General features: G+C 49.0%; 1 protein-coding gene across 1 annotated transcript in view; it reads left to right on the forward strand.

The window, feature by feature from the left end:
- The first annotated feature begins 798 nt into the window (after positions 1 to 798).
- Positions 799 to 12,028, forward strand: part of CACNG2 (calcium voltage-gated channel auxiliary subunit gamma 2) — a 105,755-nt gene continuing 94,525 nt past the window's right edge. The window contains exon 1 of the mRNA XM_081059076.1: positions 799 to 1,158. Within this exon, the coding sequence (XP_080915202.1) occupies positions 948 to 1,158 (211 nt within the window). The 5' untranslated portion in view covers positions 799 to 947. The remainder of the gene's footprint in view (positions 1,159 to 12,028) is intronic.

A 12,028-nucleotide genomic window follows, 5' to 3' on the forward strand; every position in this document is an offset into this window, starting at 1 on the left:
GCGCGGGGCCGGCGGCGCGGGGAGCTGTCCAGTTCAGCACCGCCCGGGAATGCAGTAGGTGGGAGCGCGTCCGCCGGGGCCGGGCGGCAGCGAGCGGAGCGGGGCGCGGGCGGGGGGGGGCCCAGCCTGCAGCGAGACGCCGGCTCCCTGGTTTCCAGGAGCGTTGCAGAGCGGGGGAGGGAAGCCCGCCGCGATTCTCCGGGAGACACCCCTGCCCTCCCCCACTTCGCCAACACTCTCCCCGCCACCCACAACAATACCCGCCGCCGCTGCTCGTCCTGCCGCCGCCGCCGCCGCCGGGGCAGCGCCATGGAAGGCGAGACCCCCGCACCTGTGCAGCTGACATCAAGGGCTCGCAGAATACTGAGAAGTCTGGTCTGAAACGAAGGCGCCCGAGACCCCCCAAGGAAGAGAACTGGCGAAGCAAAGGATTTTCATGGCGCAGGCCGCAGAGCCGGGAACGAAGACGGAAGGTGGCATCTCGGCTTTTACAGTCTCTAACTGTCTAGGTCCCGACCATGAGAGATGGTGTTGAGAATGCGGCTGTTCCCGGGTTCACTGTGGAAGCCATCTCCAAATTAGCTGTCACATATGGAAACTGGAGACCAGAATTTTAGGAAAAGAGATTAAGGCATCTCACTTGGGGGGGGTGGGGGGAGTCTTTTTATTTTTTTCCTTTTTTTAAACAAACAAAAAAAAATCACTGCAACTGGAACAGTTTCTGATCTCAAAAGGCAAGCCTCTCTTCCCGTGTGATCTTTATAATTTACACTCTTTTCCGTGAGCTTTCTTACCTCCCTTTTTTTATATCTCTCCATATTCTCTATTCACACATATATCCATTATATTAGTAGTGGAATTATTTTTTTGCTTTAGTAAATTGCACCCTCTCACACACACTCTCCCGAGAACCAGAAGTCGGTTGGGTGTTTATATAATGAAGAATTATGGGGCTGTTTGATCGAGGTGTTCAAATGCTTTTAACCACCGTTGGTGCTTTCGCTGCCTTCAGTCTGATGACCATAGCTGTGGGAACCGACTATTGGCTCTACTCCAGAGGGGTTTGCAAGACCAAAAGTGTCAGTGAGAATGAAACCAGCAAAAAGAACGAGGAAGTTATGACCCATTCTGGATTATGGAGAACCTGCTGCCTAGAAGGTATTTGATTTCCCATCTCCTCCCCCTCTCCACCCCACCCCTCCCCTTCTCGCTCCCCCTCCCCACCCTCCTCCAGATATGTCCCCATTACATTCCACCATTTTCTCACTTCACTCCATCCACCACAGATCAAGGTTGCTTGGGTTAGTTTCCGAGGAAAGGAAATCAATAAGCAAAAAACCATACTCAACTCTCAAGCCTCCACCACCCTCCTTCCCCTCTTCATTGGAATAATCTGTGATATGATGAAAACAACAAGAGATTGTCTTTAAGAGTCAAACGTGCTCTGTCTGCTTCAGAATCATTAGGATTTGCCATTTGATGTAACCTGGCCATCTATGATGGGGAAATAATTGTGTCTCTCAACACTGCTCCTCTCTTCATAATGAAGAATTCGAACATGTTCTTCCTAGCCCCCTTCTCCCTCCCCTTTACTCCCTAAAAGTCCCAGACAAAACATCATCTGCAAATCTTTAAAAAAAAAAAAATTCTGTTGTTTCTAAGAATCCTCATTTGGTAAATCCTAATTATTCCAGGATCTCAAGCTGAGTTGAAGAGCATTTCGTAATGTCTATGAGCCACACATATTGTTGGAGGTGACTGGCTGTGTGTATGTGTGTGTTTTAACATTTAGAAAGTCTAAAAATACATACGTCTCTCACAGGAAACAAGCCCAAGTTCTAATAGACAGCCATTCACTTGCAGGTTAGACTGGGAACCAACTGACTTCCACGCAGAGTGACATGTCTGTTATCCAGAAGCAAGTAGAGTCAGCACTGCAGCCAAGCCAGCTCAAGAATCAGACATTGTGCAGGGAGGCCGGGAGGGAGGCGAGGGCATGGAGAGGTTGAGGGGGGAACGGGGGCGCAGCGGGGTGGGGGTGTCAGCTGTTTGCCTTGATCTTGCAGGGTCATTGGGACACGTGTGCTGGTGCATGTGCTGTGGGCAAAGGGGCCCCCACAGGGTAAAGGCTGGGAGATCAGGGTACGGATGAAGGCATGTGCTTCTGAGACACACTTATTAGCACCGAATAAAACTCCTGCAGGTCATACAACCTGCGTTTCGCAACAGACTTGAATAGGAGGGCCTGTCTTCGAACGGTTACCTATATCTGTGTGTACAAGCTACAGCCACCCATAGGTGTGCACAGGAGATGCATGTTTCCATGTGGAGAGAAGGCTTATGCGCTTTGCTTCTGATCTGGACCAATACCGGAGGCCATTGGAGGCAGCGTCGGGAAGCAGGGACTGCAGGCTTGTTTGTTAAGCTCAACATGGGATGGTGATGCAGAGAGTTGAAGCCAGGAAATGGGGGAGAAAAGAGGGGAATGAACAGGAGAGGGAGAAACTGATGTGGCCCCAGGGTCTAACCCAAACTGAGCAAAAGCCACTCTTTGGGAACCGGTTGTGTCTGGGCAAGAATAACAATTCCGCGCCCCCTCCCAACATTCTTGGTGCAAACGGTTGAGTGATGGCTGAACATGTTTTGAATAGCTAAGTGACTTCATTGAGCGATGGTCTATTTGACGCATACTGCATTTGGTGCCCTTTCTCAATCCAAACCGCTGCCTCGAACATAGTCTGCAGAGCAGCTCTATGCTGAATGCTATATGCTCTTCCCCAGCCAGAGAATCAATATCAGGAAATTAATAGGGACTGTTTTAAACACACCCCCTCCTTTGAAAAATGAAGAGCCTTTCATGCAGCTAGTCATTAAGAGTGGAAAGACTTCCATTTAATTAAACATTTATGGCAGACTTTTATTCCAAAAGAGAAAAAAAAAGCAAAGTGAATGAGGGCTGCTTTAGGGAAATGATATAGTAGCAATTTGTTTTCCTTAGATTTTAGTTCGATGGATGGAGATACGCGGCCAAGAGAGTCAAGACAGGACATTCTTTTAGGAGAAATATACCCAAGGCCTGGTGACTTGGTATATGTATACTTTCTTATGAGAGTTTTGCAAATCCTTAATACTATGATCTTTTAAACATTTACTAATTCCCAGAAGACGAGGGGACTGGAGGAGCTTTGGCTCACTTGTGCATTAAAAGGCTTAAGTATTTTCATTAAAAGCCCATCTATTAGGGGTCCACATCCCCCAACATGCTGCTCACCCCTTTTAACTTTCTCTCCAAGACATACCCCCTCGCTCTCCCTGAATGCTCCCTAAAAAGATTCCAATTGCAATGCTTCCCAAGGCCTGTGTGATGCACAGAGGAACTGTGGGTTCGGCCCCTCTCCCCAGGCCTGGGGCCCTCACGCAGTGAGGGGAGGGCTGGGCCAGGCTCCCTTCAGGACCCGTTTTCAGTTTTCACTTGTAGCCAAGGCCCAGGCACATGGTGGGTGTCCAGGGTCCCCATTCAACCTGGCCTTGAATTTCCAAAGCCTCTCTCCATAGGGGGCTTTGCAGGCACTGGACCCCCTTAGGAAGTTGGGCCTTGGCCACTTAAGAAATGATTGGAAGATTTTACTCCACCTATTTTCAAAGACTGTGCTGATTCCCAAAGATTGTAAGTCCACTTATTGCTGAAGGTTGGCCCTGACGGTTGTTGTGGGGGGGGGGTTCATGGTCTTCCTTTTTTGAGCTTTCAAAATAGGGTTGTTCTTCATGGAAATCTAGTTATCAGTGGTTCAGATTCCCGAACCCAGGTTTCTTTGTGAGAAACTGGACTTTCAAAAAATACCCCCCATCACCCCCTCACTGTGTTTCCTGCCCACCCCTGAGAAGTTGCTAGCAGATTTCAAGTCTCCTCCCCAAGACGCTGCTAATGACTCCGGAGGAAACGATTCGGTCTGCTTGTCGCTTCTGCTCTCTGGCTTTCACTGGGGCTTTTCGTCGCCTGAGATGATTTTGTTTTGTTGTTCACTTCTTGATGAAAATAAGGATCGCAAAGGATTTCCTTGCCTCTCTTGCTACTTTTGAAATGAATTGGCCTGCTGAGGAATGAGACAGGACAGGACCACCTGTTAGGGGTAGACACCGCGGGAGGGGGAGGGATTCAGAAGAAACGACAACTTCTATTTTTTGTCCCCTCTGCAGCGTAGCTAACTGCAGTGTCTCTGTGTGAACTTGAACCCCCTAGCAGGCTAGTGTCCTTAGTGGGATGGAAGGGGAAAGGGACAGTCTGCACATGATTTACAGGTACGTGGAGAGTGATAGGAGAAGTTCTTGAACTTTGCACGAAAGCCTCCTAACAGAGAGATGGATTGGCCCTTTCAGGGAAGAGTTCAATAAAATCCACAACAGGACACAAAAACCGCTTATTCCAGGCAAGTTGTCTGTGAGCCGTGCAGTGGCTTGCCACTCTGGATATTAACCTCTGTTGTCACCAAAAGGAATTGTTGTCTCCAGGGGCAGCAAGAAATTCACTCCTTGTGTTTATTCTCTCCTGCACCTTCGTCCCCTCTGTCCCAGCTCCATGTCTCCCCCGGAGGATTTTCAGCCCCCACCGAGGAGGAGGCCTGGTGGTTTCACCTGGTCTGTAGCACAAACGCACCCTCCTTTCTCTCTCCCTCGCTTGCCCCTTTCGTCGCTGGGAGGCAGAGCAGAAATCTTTCTCTCTGTTCAGACTGTTAAATTCCCTTTGCTGAATTTCTGAATTTCCCTCTTCCATCCACGGCTTCTCCTGCCTTCCCTTCCACATGCTGCTCCCTCACGGTGGCTCTGCTGCTCATTCTACTTCCCTGCTGTCTTTGAGCAAGAAGTGTTGTGATTTTCTGAATCTTCTTTTCCGAGTTCAAAACTGCATAACCTTTGCTAGCCCTGCGAGGTGGCGAGTGCTCCATGCTGGCTTCAGCTATAGCTCTCTTGTTCTGCAGAAGGAAGGTATATGTCTTGCATTTTCGGAGAGCTGTCTGCCTTCCCAGACGCTCTTGCTTCTAAGGGTGGATGAGCTGAATATGGAAGTTACCAATGGGCCTTCACACTGTGTACATATCGCTGCGTAATTCCCAAGATAATTTGACTCTCTTTAGGTGCTTTGCACAGAGTAGGTGCATAGAAAGATTTATCAGTAGATTGACTCAGAAGTTCTTAAAATTATTGAAATAATTCAAGCATCATAAGGACATGTGACCGTGACAATCAAGTGAGAGAGAAAGAGAGAGAGAGAAGGGGATGAGGAAATCAGGCTGATTTGTTTGTTCTTCCTGGAACTTCTTTTTTTTTTTTTTTTAAGAATAATAATGAGTCATGAATTCATTATTATAAAATGAGAGAATTCAAAAGGAGTCAGTCATTGGGGTTGCATAGCTCCTAATTTGCTAAAGAAAACTGGTCAGTACACTGAGCCTCTGCAGGGAAGGAAAAAATAACCAATTGATTTTCTTCCCCTTTCTGCTTTTAAAGCATATCAAAGGCCAGTTTGATCTTAATACTCACCGGAATAGATACTTTGGGCAGAGAGCAGGCATTCTGGACCCTCCCTATTTGGCTTCCCCAGAATCTTCTATTCTTTATCAGACTTCCTCCTCCCCACCACCCACATCCCAGGACCCTGAGAACACTCCCCAGGGTCTCGGTTTCTGCTCAGCAGTTTTCCACAGAATCAGACCCAGCACTCCGAGCCATTCTCACCTGGGAATGAAGAACGGGCTCTATCCGTCCCAGCCTGTTCGCACTGCCCTCCCCGCCCCTGCTGCCCATAACAGGTGATCAGAATGAGGCATACTGTGTGGCACCACACACCGAGGCACGTGGGCAGAGAGTGGCAGAGTCGGAACTTGAATCCGGGCCTTTAGTTTCCACCCTGTAAGCCTCCGGCGGGCTCTGTGCACGGCCCCCGGCCAACTGTGGCCTTGGACTTATATTCACAACTAGCATTGGACTCAATTCTGTCTGCATCCCATTGCGTGTCCCCCACGGAGCGCCAGCCTGAGCATGTCAGGAAGCCTGAGTTCTGACCAATCTGCCTCCCTGACATCCAGCTGCCCTGCACCTTGCAGGGTGACAGCTCTGTGCCCAATCCCCTCACTCCCATGAGGCAGAGGGAACGCAGCACTGAACTTCAGGCCAGACCCACCATGTGCCTCTTTGGTTTTGCCCTTTCGTTTTGGAAGTGTCCTCATTGTAAACGATCCATGCTTTTATGTTTGCAAGCGTTTTTCAGAAAATGGCAAATGTACGTGCCCTGTACCTCATGGAAGTTTTCAGATGAAGCTTTGTGATGTGTGGTGCAGTTGAAAGAATTTTGCAGCCACACAGACCCGGGCTCATCTCAAACCCTACAGCCTTATGAGCTGTGTGATTTGGGGCAAGTCATTTCACCTCCCCAAGCCTCAGTTTCCCTTTCTGTAAAAATGAAGTATAATAAATAGTCTTCTCACAGGGTGGTTGATGGTTTAGGAACTAAATGAATGGATGTCTGCCACCCCCTTTCCCCTGACGACCTTGTTGGAAACTGCAATCAACAACCCCGGCCCCCTTTCCCCCACACACATCCTCCTGACTCTGTTTTATTTTTTACAGAGCACTTATCACCTTCTAGCACACTACGGCATTTACTCATGATATTGTTGTCTGTCCCCACCACTAGACTGTCAGCCCCGTGAGGGCAGGGCTTTTTGTCTACTCTGCTCATTGCTATAACTACAGCCACCATGACAGTGCAAGATGTCAGTTCCCCTTGGTTGGTGAATGAACGAACGACCACTGCCTGCTACAGGATGGTGGTCCCGTCACATTGTCAAAGGACTGCTCTCCTCTTTAAATTGTACACAGTCATCAGTGGTGACAAAGGCATCGAGCTTTTGACATTCTGAAAAATAACGGAACTCAACACAGGAGGGAGGGAGAGAAAAGAAGGAGAGAGAGGGCGAGGGGCTCAACACACAAGGGACGATCATAAAGAAAGATAATCAAGAAAGAGAAAATGTTTAGAGAGAAAATAAATGCCTGAGAAGGAAGTGCTGGGGGGGTGAACATCTCTAAATAGATCCCGGCCATGTTTTTCTGTCTCTACATCATCCACAGCGTCTGTCATAGAAATCCTCGGGGAGAGCTTCCCATGAGTGTTCTCTTTCAGGTCAGTGGGGGAGGAGAGGATACATCCAGACTGATCATCCAAGAGCTTTTTCAATTTTTTCAAAATTCAATGGCTCCTTTTAGCCTTGTTAATGTAAGCGTTTTGGCCAAAAACCCATAATAGTCAAATGAAATAAATACTTTAAGTTTCCAAGTTAGTTTATGGGCACAGATCAAGCCATTTCTTCACTCATCTATTTTATTTGTTAAATCTTTGTTGAGTCCCTGCAAAGTGCCAGGTTCTGGGCCGGAGCTTGGGGTCATAATGACCCTTCCAGGTCACCACCTGCAGAGTCCTTAGAATCGACAGGGAGAGACAGACCCTATTTTCAGTAAATGCCCCAATGTATCAATAAATTACAACTATGATAAGTGCTCTCAAGGGGAGTTCCATGGGATTGTAAGTTTGTAATATTAAGATCGTACGTAATCAGAGAAGGCTCCCCTGGGGATCTGCATGCGAAGGGATGCCCGAAGGATGGGTAGGAGTTAACTGGGTGAAGAGAGCCAGAAAGAACATTGCAGGTTGGAGGGCAGCTGGTGCAGAGATCAGTGGGGAAGAGAATGAGACAAGTACGGGAAGAAGAAGGCCAGGGTGGCCGCGGAACCGAGGTGGAGGGGGGACATAGTGGGATGATGTTGGATGGTGTGGGAAGGGGGTGCGGAAGTAGTTAGGACCCAAAGGTGGGTCCTTATTAGTCTTGTTAAAGAGTTTAGCTCTTTGGCTTCTGGCCTCTTGCTTATCAGCTGTGTGACCTTGAGCTAGTTAACGGTACCTCTGCACCTCGTTTGCGCCATCTACTTAATGAAGGCGATAATGCCTGCCCCTAAGGTTGCTGTGAGGCTTATTCCCTTCTCTTCTTTGTCATGCTATTCCCACTTCCTCTCTAGCCTGATTAAGGTGCTCCCTTCGGCCTCAAAACTTCCCACGACAGCACAGAGAAGGGAGGAAACAGATTGATTCAACTCCAGTCAAAATTCAAAATATCCTCAGTGGAGTTGACGGTGCGTGCCCACCCCGTGCTAAACCCAGGGAGGCAGTCGTGAACAATCCCCTCCCGGCAGTCGCAGCAGGAAATCCTAAAGAACAGACCCCTCCCCAAACAGCTCCTCTTCGTACCAGACATTCGACATAGCCTGTTGCCACCTGTCCTTCTCATCCCCCCACCAAGTCAGAGAGACAACTGGCGTCTCTTACAATCAGTTAGGATCATCGGGGATTCGGGCTGGACTTTGAATGAGGCTCAGTTATAGCACCAGACTTTTTGAAAATAAGCGTGAGAGGAAAGAGGTGTTAACTGTTCCCCGATGCCCAGAAATGCGTATTGACCCTTGGAGGATTGTTGATGAGCTACTATGACCCAGCCAGCCTCCCAGCCCCTTCTCCCGGGTGGATAGAGGACTTTATTCTTCCAGTTCCATCTTCCCTCAGTTCGAGGACACCATCAATTACAAAACGAACTATCTACTAAAACAGCTTTTGGGGAAAGGGAAAGCAAATCTAATTTACACATCAATTGTAAAACACGCTCTAATTTCAGAAACGTTGAAACTTGCAATCCGAGTACATGCCTTAGAATCAAAGGAAGATGGGAAGCTGCCCTGCTGGCAGACAGAAATGCAGGCCCGGTGCTGACAGAGCCCAAGGGATTTCTTTAGCGGGCAGCTGGTACCTGTCTGGTGACTCAGGCGGCAGCAGACGACAGAAGAATGTGGTCTGACCAGCACCTTTCTTGACAAGGAAAGGGCAATAGTTGATTTTTGTTCAACAGCTGTTCCCTGAGTGCCTGCCAGGTACAGAGTCACGGGCACAATCTCACGCATGGGAGGAACCCTCAGCCTAGCAGAGAAGACACACCAGCGAACAGATGAGGATGACAGAACCACAGCGTGCGGGTTCTGGGAGCACAGAGACGGGGCAGGGAGCGGGTTCTGAGGTTGTGCACAGGAGTGAGCAAGCTACGGAGAGGAACAGTACTTCGGATAGAAGGAACAGCATGTGCCACAGAGCCGTGCCCTTGCAGTCCAGTGTGGCTGGAAGGCAGTAGCTAGGAGACGTGAGGCCGGCGGGGGCGAGACAGGACCCCAAGGGGACAGACGTGGCTGACAGAGCAGTGTGTGTCCGCTGGAAGAAAAGGTGGTAAACAGGGAGGCTCACAGCTGGCTTTGCCCTGAGATCACTGAAGCTGAGGTGCCAATGGGGGGCTCAGTCCGAGCGGGTGCGATTTACTGCGCAGAACAGGGGAGGATGTAGCCGCCAGACGACTGGTACAAAGTTAGCTGCAGTAAATGGAGAGTAAAGGGGAGAAGGGTGAGCCTATACCCGAGGCACAAGAGACACGCGGCAAGGTCCCCTGTGTTCGCGCTTCCCGGTAGGACAAGCCTCTGTTGAACACGTATTGTGTGCTCACCCCTGCGGTTCCCAAAGTACACTGTCTCGGCTCAAACATCACCTTCTCGCTGGGCCTTCTCGATGGCCCTACCTAATGTGGAACCCGGTCCTGTTATCCTGTTTTATTTCCTTCTTTAGCATTTCAACATTGACCTTTTTTCTTTTTAGCATGTGCTTGTTTACGACCTGTGTCCCCATGCAAGCTCCACGAGGGCAGGGACCGTGTCTGCCTTGGCACAGGAAGGGAGGATGGAGGCTGCATGTTGAATGGATGACTAAAAAAAAATTATTTTTTAAATGGTGACTGCTGTCAAGGAGCGCCCATCTAGGGAGGGAGATGGGCTTTTAAACAGAAACTCCAAGCGTCCTGGTACCTGTCTGGTGACTCAGGAAGCAGCAGACGACAGAAGAATGTGGTCTGATCAGCACCTTTCTTGACAAGGAGAAGGGCAGTGGCTGATGGGCCAGTCTTCTGTGCTAGGCTTGGCTGGGCCAACATTCTGAAATACCCTTGAGAACAGGCCGGGGGCTCCCTGGCACCCACACCCTCAGAGGCTCTCTGGGGTGCCTCCCAGGCCGCAGCTTTGCCAGAAAGCTCTGGGAAGCTTGATAAGCCTTGTCCCCCATGGGCAGCAGTCACCTTTCCTCTCCATCCAAATCCTTGTTACTTCTCCATCGCCTGGCCCAGGGGTACTGACTGAGCCGAGGGTCTGCCTCTGAGGAGCTGCTGCGCCCTTTCCTGATTGACACTAGATTTATTCACTCTTCCCTGAACTTCCCAGACCTTGAGTAGTCTTCTAATGAGAACGCCAAGGAAAAGGTACAAGATTCCAGGTGCTTCTCTGCTGTGACCTCATGGTGTGGGAGATAGGCTGCATGCAAGTACCCCAACGCCAGCTTCTCCTTTCCTTCTTCTTTTCCTTTCCCTTCCCTTCCATCTCTCTCTCTCTTTACTGGTGACCCCAAGACCTCTGTTGCTGACCCCAAGACTTCTCTCCCAATTTTGCCCCATTGCTCCCCTCTCTCACTTTCTCTGTGTAAAGGAACATTCATTCTTTTCTGTCACATTTTCCCTCCACCTGGATCTCTGTCTGCACATATTTTTATCCTTCTTGAATTTTCCCTAAAGTTGAGAACTTTCCTCCCCAATTTTCCTCTGACATATTTTGCAAAGAAGGCAACCCCGAAAAAGGACTATTTTGGCATCACTTCAATACTAAAATGAACTATAGTAGTAATGATAATAACTAATCATTCACTGAGGGCTTCCTTTGTGCTAAACACTTTTTAGATGCTTTCCAGAGGTTAGCTCTTATTTAATCTTCACAATTCTGGAGGTATGTGCCATGATCTCCATCTTATGAGGCTCAGAGAAGTTAAGTCACTTGCCCAAGGTCACACAGCAAGTGGCAGAACTGAGATTCCAATCGAAGTCTGTCAAACCCAAAAACTTGTGCACAGCCTTCTGTTATACTAATTATATTTACAATTTCCCTCCATTCTCACCAAATCCATCAATAAATTTCTTGGAGAAGTTGAAAGAAGGCTAAGCAGAAATTGCTACTTGTACTCCATGCGTGATGAAGTCTTCACAAGTTTGAAGCTTTACTTAGGAGATGCTCCTTACCCAGGGCAGGGTGGGGAGCAATGGAGGAGCTGCCAGGTTTTTCTCATTGCTTTGGAAACACGAGGATCCTGCAAATGCATGGAAAATCCCTCTCCTTGCAGTTCATGGAGAGGGAGGGGTGTGTGCACATACTCCGTCTCCCCTGCCCTCTGCCTAGAGGGTTTGTTCCAACCACATTCTACTCATCTCCAGGACTCGGCTAAGTTGTCACTTCCCCCAGCACCTCTGCCACCTCCCACCCTGCTCTTCTCTGGGTTATGCTCCCTGCCTTTTTCCTTCCACAGCAGCCACACATGCCCCCTACAGTATCTTCCATCTTCTCTGTTGCTCGTTTCCATCTCTGTCTCCACCTCTAGACCATGAGTTCCTTTCTCTATTTCTTCAACAAAATTTACTCAGTTACTGCTATGTGCCAGTTTCTGTCCTAGGCTCTGGGTTTATGAAGGTGAAAAGACACGGCTTATGCGCTAGTGGGGAAAACAGGGACACAGCAAGCATATGGGGCGGAGAGATTGTTCCAGGAAGAGGTGTGAGAGAGCGTGAGGCATTTAGGGGACCACACACGGTTTCTAGTATTGCTGGAGGACCAGGTGTGGGAGAGGAGGTAAGGGAAGGCATTTGTACTGCAGGATGAGATTGGACAGAGACCACTCCATGAAGGGATGGTTACACTTTGTACAGAGGCCAGAGAGAAGAATGTAGAGAAGGAAATGATATGATCAGATTTGCATTTTAAGAAGATGGCTCAGGAAGCCATGTGAAGTAGAGATGGAAGGGAGAGGAAGACAGAGAGGAGAGCCTACTAAACAGATGATGGCACAGCCCAACGA

This window comes from Rhinolophus hipposideros (assembly GCF_964194185.1).
Source record: "Rhinolophus hipposideros genome assembly, chromosome: 9".
In the NCBI taxonomy this organism is placed as follows: domain Eukaryota; kingdom Metazoa; phylum Chordata; class Mammalia; order Chiroptera; family Rhinolophidae; genus Rhinolophus; species Rhinolophus hipposideros.